An 11,317-nucleotide genomic window follows, 5' to 3' on the forward strand; every position below is an offset into this window, starting at 1 on the left:
GAGAGCCAACCCTTCTTCATCCGGTGGGTAGTAGTATTACTTTGGTTTGCGCAGTGTAATTCACAGAATTACTAAAAAATATTTTGCCACCTAAAAGTTAAATATTGTTTTGTGTCACGCATGTTTCCCTCATATTAAATATAAAACCCATGTGTAGACAAATATTTTTCTAATGTCTGGACTCCTTTATTAAGTGAGTATGGATATAAACAGACGTTTCAATATATGGTATTAAATGCATTTTCTGAGAATTTATATTTCAAGTTTTGACTGTAAATGTCACGTTTATAACGAAATTGGCCAATTTTAAAGAATTTATCTTCAACTAGTTTTTTGGTGTAGGTCTACGTATTTTATAATGTTAACTTCAAATAATACTAATAGTAATTTGAAGATGTGGTAGCATTGGATCTGGACGGGAAGACCCAGTAAGATCCTCCCTTCTCTTTCTTTAATGTGAAATGCTGTTTGAATTTCCAAGATAGAAACGTATTCTTGCCCTGGATCTGTTGTTAGGCTACATCTACCTCTAGCTCCTGCTGCTCCTCTTCCGACTCCATTGTGACTTCACTGATCACGCAAACCGTGCATTTTTTCGTTTTCATATTGGGGCTTCTGGAAAATGCATGGAGTTGCTTTAATTTATTTAGAGAGTGAATAAACTCATGAAACAGAGAAGTATCGTCATGTAATCCATTGATTTCAAAAATGTAACTGTATTCTAAATACCAACTGTTTAAATTGTAACTGTAACGGAATACAGTTACTCATAATTTGTATTCTGAATACGTAACGCCGGTACATGTATTCCGTTACTCCCCAACACTGTACATGTGGAAAGGATGGTCACATAGCAAGGCACTGCTTGGAGAAAAGAAAGGAAGATCAGGAAGTTGTTTGTTTTGCTTGTGGAATGATGGGGCACAAGGCAAGACAGTGTCACTTTTCACACAAAAGAAAGATGGGCTATCGTGGTTTGCTTAAGAAAATAGGCAATTTAGAAACCCAGTTGGCACTGTCGAAAGGAAATAAAGAAGAAGCGATTCACACCTTGTCAAACATATCACTGCAAGAGCAACATGACTGTAGATGCTGATGCAAATTAGAATTAGTTTTATGATAGTAACACATTTTAGAAAAAGGTTTACTATCAAAAGGGGGGTGATTCTTTATGATTTATGGAACATGTTTTATTGGCATTGCTATGTAGTTGTAATTTATAATAAATGTTTTAATGGCATTATGTTTAGAAATAATTAAAAAAAAACACCGTCTGATGTTTTGAGATTAAACTTCTGTGATTTTGATGTTTGAATGTGAAAAGATGATTGTGGGGGAAAGCGGGGCAACCTCTTCTTTTGATCATTGTTTCAGATATAAGCTTCGAGATGTTTGTCTGAAACATGTTACCTCCTGGAGAAAGATGACATGGTCGTTTGAAGGACGAGAAGGAAGTAGAACCAGTGGAGCCAGGGGATTTTCTCAAGAAAAAGAACAGAATACAGAGATTTCCAGACCTGCAAGATCCAGAACTCCAGGCCTAAAAGACCTAGAAACCCTGAGACCCACCATGAGATGGATGGAACTGATGAAGAGGCACAGACTCGAACAACACCAGTGACTGCTTCTTCTAGAAGGACTTACAGTATGCTCCATGTGAAAAAGAATGGACAATGAGAAAAGAAACAAGAAGAGATCAAACCATTTCAGAGACTAAGGACAGCAGTCTTTGCACATAGATGAAAAACAAGTGGGCAGAGGACATACCCACTCTAAGAAATGCACAAAGACACAGACTTACATGAAGAGAAAAATATATGCTTACTCATTTGCATTAGATATATTATTGTCAATTGGATGCACACATGTGGATAAAGAATGTCCACACTGAGAAAATGGACACAAAACACGTGACAAAATGAAAACACACACACACACACACACTATATTGCCTATTGATTGTTGATTGTTTGAGTTATCAAAACTAAAACAATTTACTAACATCACTGATACACATTGTGAGAGCTCAACAAGGCCTTGGAAAAAGAAAAAAGACAAAGATTTTGGCAAAACAAATGCATGATGGAGACTTAGATATTGCCTTTTCTGGTTTAATTTAAATGCACGATGGAGATTTAGATATTGCCTTTTCTGGTTTAATTAGTGGTGCTTGCCAAAGGCAAGGCATCACTAGTGTTCTTCTCCATACTTATTATTCTTCTTCTTTTTATTATTCTGGACAAAGTTTGGCGCGTAGCGTAACTCCTCCTGCACCGATTGTCACAGACCCCTGAGTGAGGCGTCAAATCATGCGGCTCATTGAGGAGAGGTGTGCTATGACTTTTCTAAGCGATCGGGTTTACGATGTTCGCACAGCGGACGAAAAAGCGGCCAAAAAAATCCCATTGACTTAACATTGCGGAATGTTCAGAATTTCAAATCCCAACCGACTTTTTCACACACACAGACACAAAGGGCCTGACACCCCTGCGTTTCTCTCCCTCTCTCTCTCCCTCAGAGGATTTATATTATCAAGCAACCAATAAGTAATGGTCTAAAATCTTCATAGCCTCACCCTAGCAACCAATTACAGCACCCTAGCAACCGTAGGCCATAGACCAATTTTTATTTTTGAGATCTTCGACGTTCACATCATTTTTTTCTTACAATACAAATGAACAAATGTGACCCGTCACAGAAACCAGGGACACAAGTCGGCAGCACAACTTTCGAGCAAAATGAGAAAGAAGAGTTTTTTTTCAAAATTGGTGAATTTAAATTTTTTGCAGAATCTGTTAATTGAAATCACGAAGAAGCCTCTCCATGTTTGAGATAGCAGTATTGGTATATTTAAAAGCTTACATTTTGAGGTTGAAATCAGCTTGTTTTCGGAGATTCTAGCATGCAGTAGGGGCGTGGCGTGTCATTGTCTGTGTGTATTTCCATACTGAATAACCCGGCGCTTTTGCCCCCGCCCTCCAAGTGAACCGCATGGCTACTTATTATGCTGTGCTCTGGCCGGCTCTATCTGATATCAAAATTCAATGAAGATGGATGCCGCAAACATATTCGCAGACGAGCTGAACCGTCTGGCAGTTACAACGAAAATGTTTTCGCCGCACTTCGTGGGCTCGGGAAACTGAACCGGAGGTATAGGCGCGGCGCGCGCGCCCTCAGTGCTTGAATACGGCGGCTCGGCTCGCTGACAGCGGTGGCTGGCTGTTTCATATGTGACGTCCCGATTGCATTGAATGGGGAACGTTTTGTGAACAGGGAACAGAGTTAATGGACTGGCAACAATCTCCATAGAACATGAACTGGCACAGAGAATCGAAATAGAGGATGCAGTTAAGACCTTTGCTGCGATGAAGGCCTGCCGTGCGCGTTTGCGAAATGTAAGTTAAGCTTCATTTGCTCTTTAGTCGTTATTTAAGATGCTGAACCTGCTGATGATATAATGTGCTTGCGGACATTTCATTTGTGTGTGTATATGCACATAAGAAAGTGGTGTAAAGAGATTTGCAACAGTAATTTGAGGAGGTGAAATGTGATTATTTGGAAAATTCCTGTCATGACTGCTTAAAGAAAAATGCCAGCAGGCATTTGCCTCCTGCATAAACTTTAATATTGTTGACATTTTGGGCACACGAGCGTTGCTCACTATTTGTGTTATATGTAGGCCTATGGCTTATTGGTCTTTGTGTGTTGTTGCTGGTTTTGCGTTATATGTATATGGCATATTGGTCTTTGTGTGTTGTAGCTGGTTTTGCGTTATATGTATATGGCATATTGGTCTTTGTGTGTTGTTGCTGGTTTCGCGTTATATGCAGGCTATATGGCATATTGGTTTTTGTGTGTTGTTGCTGGTACGTTGCAAATAGAGGGGCAGCACAATTGTTTTTCGCCTAGTGCGGCAGAAGTGCACTCATTCGAAGTGCAAAAAAAGCTGTAAAGCACAGGGGGGAGCTTTACAGGGGGTATGGCTTATCTAAATGAGATGTAAATGAGCTAGTTTCCGTGACTGGTCACAAATAATAAAGCTTGGGTTGCTGAATATTCGATCCCTTACTTCAAAAGCACTTATTGTTAATGATATAATTACAGACTATAACCTAGATGTGCTGTGTTTGACAGAAACCTGCCTAAAACCAAACAATTACATTACTTTAAATGAGTCCACCCCACAAGATTACGGTCATAAACATGAATCTCGTATGAAAGGCAAAGGGGGAGGTGTTGCTGTAATTTATAGTAATATTTTCAATATTACTAAGAAGTCTAGTTTCAAATATAATTATTTTGAAGTGTTGGTGCTTAATTTAACAATATCTAGTGTAATGATAAATCACATTTGTGATTTGTGCTGGCTACTGTATACTGCTACTGGCTACTGTGGCTACCACCAGGGCACCATACAGACTTTATCAAAGATTTTGCTGGTCAGATTTAGTACTGGCTGCAGATAAAGTCCTAATTGTTGGTGATTTTAATATACATGTAGATAACGAAACATATGCATTGGGATTGGCATTTAAAGATATTCTTAATTCTATTGGAGTTAGACAACACGTGTCAGGACCAACTCATTGTCGTAATCATACTCTAGATCTAATATTATCACATGGAATCAATGTTGATGCCGTTAAAATTCTGCAGCAGAGCGATGACATCTCATATCATTAACTAGTCTTGTGTAAAGTTCATTTAGCCAAGACTGCAAAGCCGACTCCGTGTTACAAATACGTTAGACCTATCACTTCTGCCACTAAAGATTGCTTTATAAATAATCTTCCTGATCAGTTTCATCATCTCAGCATCCCAGATAGCTTAGAAGAACTCGATATTGCGACAGAAACTTTTAACTCTCTATTTTCCAGCACTTTAGACACATCCTTTCCAAAACTTTGGAACAATCTTCCTAACATTGTCCGGGAAGCAGACACAGTCTGTCAGTTCAAATCTAGACTAAAAACACATCTCTTTGGCTTAGCATACACATTGCACATTATAGACTTCTATAGTTCAATGTTAGGCTGCATAGTTTAGATCAGCCGGAACCGGAAACACTTCCCATAAATCTTGATGTACTTTGTACATCATAAGAAGGATGGCGTCTACGCTAATATTTGTCTCTCTGTTTATCCCGAGGTTTACCGCAGTCCGCCGGATCCAGCCCGTGTCCAGATCTGATGAAGGACCAATGCCTGGACACAACGACAAAGCAGTCCTGAAGTGTCAACTAGTCTCTCCCTTGAAGGCCTCCTTCCCTTTACCTCTGTACTGATAAAACGTTGTCGGGATAATTTCGATTCACGTGGCTATGCGGAAGCAATAAAAAAATTCTCAGAGCCACCAGGCACTGTTTTATGCAAATGAGCGACCGGATTGCATTAAAGAATTTTTGGTGTTCTTACTTTTCAGTAAGTTAGAACGGTGTCGTGTTAACGGCCCCTAAGTTAATAACTAATGATCGTTGCGACGGAAATGAATCAATCCAAACTAACTTTAGCTGGACAATAACTTTATTCTAGAGCTGCTGTAAAGCCAAAACAATCTCTGTTACTTTAATTTCCTATTATCACTGTAAAGCTGCTTAAAAACAGTCCATATTGTTAAAACTTGACTTGACTTGACTTGGAAGTATTCCTGGGCCCATTTAGTAATGTCATTGACACAATCATGCCGACGAGTGATGCAGTGTCATCTGAGGGCCCAACGACCACGGGCATCCAATAAAGGTCTTCGGCCTTGTCCCTTACCCACAGAGATTTCTCCAGTTTCTCTGAATCTTTTGATGATGTTATGCACTGTAGATGATGAGATTTGCAGAGCCTTTGCAATTTGACATTGAGGAACATTGTTTTTAAAGTATTCCACAATCTTTTTACGCAGTCTTTCACAGATTGGAGAGCCTCTGCTCATCTTTATCTCTGAGAGACTCTAGCTCTTTTAGATATCCCTTTTATAGCTAATCATGTTACAAACCTGATATCAATAAACTTAATTAGTTGCTAGATGTTCTTCCAGCTGAATCTTTTCAAAATATCTTGCTTTTTCAGCCATTTGTTGCCCCCGTGCCAACTTTTTTGAGACCTGTAGCAGGCATCAAATTTGAAATGAGCTTACTTAGTGGATAAAATTATAGCTAAAATGTATCCGTTTTTTTAGTTTTCATTTTATTCAATTTTTTAAAACATTGGGTTGTAGTTACTGTCACCTGACCTACAAGTATCAGCTTCACTGCCATCCATAAATCCTCTCTCGTGGCCTCATGTGATAGTAAAGTAACCAGCGAATGAATCTTCAGAATCTCAGAGGAAGTAGTAGGTCATCCGGGGACTTTTCGCCTACTGTTTTTTAAATACTATGCATTCGGACATACTACTCTGTTGGCATGCTGTTTTTCACATACTATATAGTAGGAAAGTATTCGATTTTGGACGCAGCAATGGTCTTATTATTGGGAGATACGATGGTCCGGGGCGCATTGAAGGTTTTCTGTTTTCGGTTAGAACGGTGTCATGTAAGCTAAGTTAATAACTAATGATCTTTGCAACGGAAGTGAATCAATCAAAAACTAACTTTAGCTGGACAATAACTTTATTCTAGAGATGCTGTAAAGCCAAAACAATCTTTGTTGCTTTAATTTCCTGTTATCACTGTAAAGCTACTTTGAAACAATCTATATTGTTAAAAGCACTATATAAATGAAGGTGACTTGACTCTGCCAATGGAGAAAGCGTAACGGCTAACTTAGATCATGTGTTTAAAATCTAGCAACTACCTCCTCAGCACATGCCATATAGTACCCAGGTCTTCTTATTTCTGTTTACGGACGTGATGTAAAAACACAAAGACAAATTACCTCAAACTGACATTTCCCACAAAATCGTAACGACAGCTCAAATTATAAATACTTCTTATAAGCTTAATGTTGCAAATCGGGCTACGTTAGGGAGACCGTTTTTAACACTGATGTCTTATGTACTTGCTCGATAACTGATTTTTGTTTTTTGTTTTTTTACCTAAAAAAAGTTACATACTGCAGCTTTAAATATAACATTTTGAATATAGAAATATGCAATAATTTAAAAAACAAATGGAATAATACTTTAATTATGAAACCAATACAGCTAATAGGTGGCAGCAAGTTACAAAATTTTCCAATATGCAAAGTTGTAACATAACCAGTAAATTACCGTTATCTGCTATTATTGAACAATGCATAAGATTACAAGTATGAGCATGTGCGAGGTGAATATCACACATTTGCATTTGGGGAAAACAGCATTTTTTGGTCCAAGCCCCATTATTTTCTGGCCCTGCTTTATTTAAATTTAATTTGACAGGCTGCTAAGAATCAACAACAGCTCATGTTAACCGGTTTCATCTTGTAAACCTAAATACACAAAAAACACAATGTTCAATCTCTAAAGTGTATCCATCACACATGGAAAGTGGCAGCATTTGCGTATATAATGTAGAGTTCACCTAGTCTCTGTTGTGTGTGCTCTATGTAGCACACAGAAAGGTCTGGAGGATGCTCCAATGCTTACCCTCACTGTCAAACGTCCGCTGGGTTGGGAGGCCTTTCTTCCGCTCCACATTCTGCAAAAAGCACAAGTGATTGATTAGTTGTGCTTGACAATTGAGATTTTGACATTATTTATCCTTTTGATCTGTCATTAAAAAAATTCACAAAAATCTAACCTTTCATTTAAATAAAACGAGTGAAAGTAGGGGGGAAATCACATTATTAAACAAAACTTTTTCTCGAATACATGTTGACCACAATAATTGGCACCCCTAAAATACTACACTCACAAAACTAGCCAATATTCAAACATTGCTCTTTACTTAAAAAGAAAATGTTTGCAAATGCAATTACGTGGACAAGCCAATAAACATGCAATGGGCATGAGATGCAGAATGAATCTGAATTCACATGGGAGCATGTGGCCACATGCTCTGACTCTATCCCATCATTCTGCATAATGCATTCATAAAAGGAATGAAGGTCCACTATCACAGTATGCTGTCATTGTTCACGATACCCGAAAATTCTGAAGGATGAAATTAAGTCATGGAAGCTTAATGTCACATGCAATCTTTGACCTCTTTTGATAAATATTATGACCTTTGCCGTTATATAGTGCTGCCTGACAAGGTTAATTTGAGGGCAGTGGTCACAGTCCTAAATATACACAAATACAAATGCACACACAGTACATCAATATTAAAAACGTTAAATGGGCAATATTAAAACTATACACTATTTAGTCTAAATTAATAATAAAAAAAAATCACTTGACTAATTGACTAAAATCAATTGTTTTAAATGTAATATGTTACCATATTATCACACTTGATGTTTTATCGACAAAGTTCGGGAGGAAAACGTTCAAATTGCCTATCCAATCAGCACGAGAGGAGGCCTATATACAGTATAGCTGACTCACCTATGTTCCTCGACAGTTTTTTGCATCCCTCCACCACCCCGACTCCTCACTCGACTGGTTACTATACTAGCCAGGGATACGGGGGGAGTACTCTGGGTTCGGGACAAATTTCGAGCTCGGAGCCCTCCCCTTGGATAGGAGGTATGCAAATATGCATACTCTTTACTCTATCTGATTATTTGTAAGTGTGAACTCGTGAAACTGTGACGATCGGGTGCGGATATCTAAATCAGAGAAAATCATAGGTTCGGGTGGGTGGCAGGTGGATGATTAATTTTTAACAGTGGATTTGTGTGAAGTTAGAGCTGATCCACGCATCTCTACTGTATATACATATACACACTCTCTCCTTCATTGAGCAGTGAAAAACAATTCCTCTATAATTATAAAACAATACACAGATTAGGATTTCCAAAAGTTCCGGGATGCATTCACATTATGACCACAACATAAGAAGAACAAGTTTGTGTAATTTGTACAATATTTAGTGTTCAACTCACTTTGCACTTGGATGGACTCGGGTTAGACTGTCTCTCTTCAACGACTCCTTTCAGCACAGGCTGGGACAGGCGTTTGGCCTTTGGGTCTAATGATGGAACTTCTATATCTACACCACTGCCCATTGCCCGGCGATATGATTTGGAGCGCTGGCCTCTTGTCAGTAGTCCTATATTCTCATCTCCATCCAGTTCATCATCCTTACTGGAGGAGAAAGAAGAAGTTTCAAACATGCTTCGTGGTCGGAAGGCACTTTTACCTGTGTCCATAAACTTTTGAGAAGGCTTGTTGAAGCGTGTGTCAGAGACCAGACCCCTGGGGATGATCTGCTGGGTGCCCATCTTATGCGCTACAGGACTGTGGGTGCTCAGTATTATTGGGGAAGGGGGCTGCTTGCCCTCAGAGCCCTGAGATGACCCTGAACTCTGCCGCTGCAACAGAACACCCCCCGGCCTTTCAGTGGGGGATGGGCTGCAGGGTGTTAGGGGGTCTGAGGGAAGGCTAAGTTTGGAGGACATAGAGGGGATGCTGGAGGTGGAACTGTGAAGTGGGGAGCTGCGGTAGCCGATGGGAGATCTAGGGACATCCTGTGATTGGCGTGAAGGCGTGGAACCTTGAGATGATATGTTTGAGGTGATAGGTTTTGGTGAAACTGTGTCTGGAGGTGAAGACGCATCCCCAAAAACAATTTGATCCCTTTGAGAGGTGAGAGTGAACTGACTGGAGAGACGTTTGAGGGGCTCTGTTATGTCATGCCAAACACTGAGTTCTCCATTCCCATTCTTGGTGGGCAAAAAAGGGGTTTTAGGGGAAGAAATAGCATCTGCATTCTTATCATCCGATTTAGTAAAGCTTGACAGAGAGAACCTGCCGTTAGATAAATATCCAATACTGATGCTCCGGACCACCCTAGTCTTCCTAGTGGGTTTGTTGAGAGTGTGTTTCAGCACTGTAGTGTTTGACGCAGTGGTGCTGATCTTCTCAGCTGGCTGGGTGAGAGTGAACATGCACTTATCATCCACAGGAAAGTCTGTCATAAGAACTCCATCTATTTGGTAACTGTGAGGTCTGGGCTTGAGCTTCTTGTCATTTTCGCTGCGTCTTTTCCAGAGAGGAGTGATGTTGTTGGAGAGATCCACTTCGTTGCCAAGATCCATAATGAGTGTACTCATATCACTCAGCAATCATTCTGACCTTTGTCTGAACCGAAAGAGAGAGCGCAAAGTTGCATGAGTGGAAGTTGAACTGTGCCCTGAAAGTTATACTGATCGTTTAATAATGGCAACCAAAAGAGATGGTTCACTCAAATAAATAAATTAAAAATAAACATGCATTACCAACTCTCATATGTTCCAAACCTGTATGAATACTTAAAAGGAACAACATTACATTTTACAGTCTTAGTCACCATTCACTTTTGTATTGGGAAAAGATGAATCGTAACTGATCTTTAAATTCGATCTCTTTTCGTGTTTCACAGAAGAAATAGCCTACAGTCATAGAGTCATAGAGAAAACTGTAGTATTTTCACTTATGGGTGAAATATCCCTTTGAATTGTGCGCGAGGATGTGAGGCTCAAATCCACGATTATAAATGTACAGGTATTTTAAAAAGTTTTAACTACTTCTGAGTCTCGTAATGGATTTATAAATTTTGTAAGTATTAGTGTATCAATTCCCGTCATCCTCTGTACGATTAATCGCGCTTGTTGATAGCTCTAGCGCACAAAAACAACACACATTGCTCGCACGAAACCTTTGCAAAAATTTTTGAAAAGAAATGCAGCATACCTCTGTGTGAAGTTTAACTATAACCCTCCTCTCTACTCCTGTTTTTCAGCCCGTATGAACTATATTAGCTGCCGCTTTTCCCTCGAGAAATACAAAAATGAATGTGCTCAAAACTCCAGAAAGTCTGCGTTGTTTATTTGTCGTCACAAGGTGCTTTGCGCTTTTGCAGTCGTGTGTGTTGTCAGATTGAGACTGTAGTAATGCAGTAAGTGAAGGTTGAGCAGGGAGAGCACAAGAGTTCCCAAGTTCACGTGACGTCATGTGCTCAAGGATTGAGCTAGTGTGAGTGTCCCAATATTTTTGGCCTCAACTGAGAAGCTCATGAACTCTGATCGAGGGGAACTAAATAGTAACCGGAAATCTTATTAAGACTATTTTCATAATAAATTAATTTTGTGTAGTGTTGTGTATTTGGTGATCAAAAATAGAGATCATCGAAATGGCGTTGTGCATAACAGTGAATACGTAGCGCCATCATGTGGTGTTTGGCTATTTTTGCAATGTTTTCAAAGATTTAGGCCGGGTGTATGGCAGGCGGATTGATATGGTTGGACTATCCATAATTATAG

The 11,317-nt window shown here is 39.4% G+C and overlaps 1 protein-coding gene across 1 annotated transcript in view; it reads right to left on the bottom strand.

Annotated features, from left to right (window-relative positions):
- Positions 1 to 11,030, bottom strand: part of LOC143757179 (rho guanine nucleotide exchange factor 26-like) — a 179,811-nt gene extending 168,781 nt beyond the window's left edge. The window contains exons 1-3 of the mRNA XM_077248128.1: positions 10,749 to 11,030; positions 8,960 to 10,157; positions 7,557 to 7,608 (exon numbers count right to left, since the gene is read on the bottom strand). Of these exons, the coding sequence (XP_077104243.1) occupies positions 7,557 to 7,608; positions 8,960 to 10,129 (1,222 nt within the window). The 5' untranslated portion in view covers positions 10,130 to 10,157; positions 10,749 to 11,030. The remainder of the gene's footprint in view (positions 1 to 7,556; positions 7,609 to 8,959; positions 10,158 to 10,748) is intronic.
- Positions 11,031 to 11,317: the final 287 nt, after the last annotated feature.

Source organism: Siphateles boraxobius, unplaced genomic scaffold, assembly GCF_051911475.1.
Source record: "Siphateles boraxobius isolate OS27281-9 unplaced genomic scaffold, OSU_SipBor_1 30, whole genome shotgun sequence".
Taxonomy (NCBI): Eukaryota; Metazoa; Chordata; class Actinopteri; order Cypriniformes; family Leuciscidae; genus Siphateles; species Siphateles boraxobius.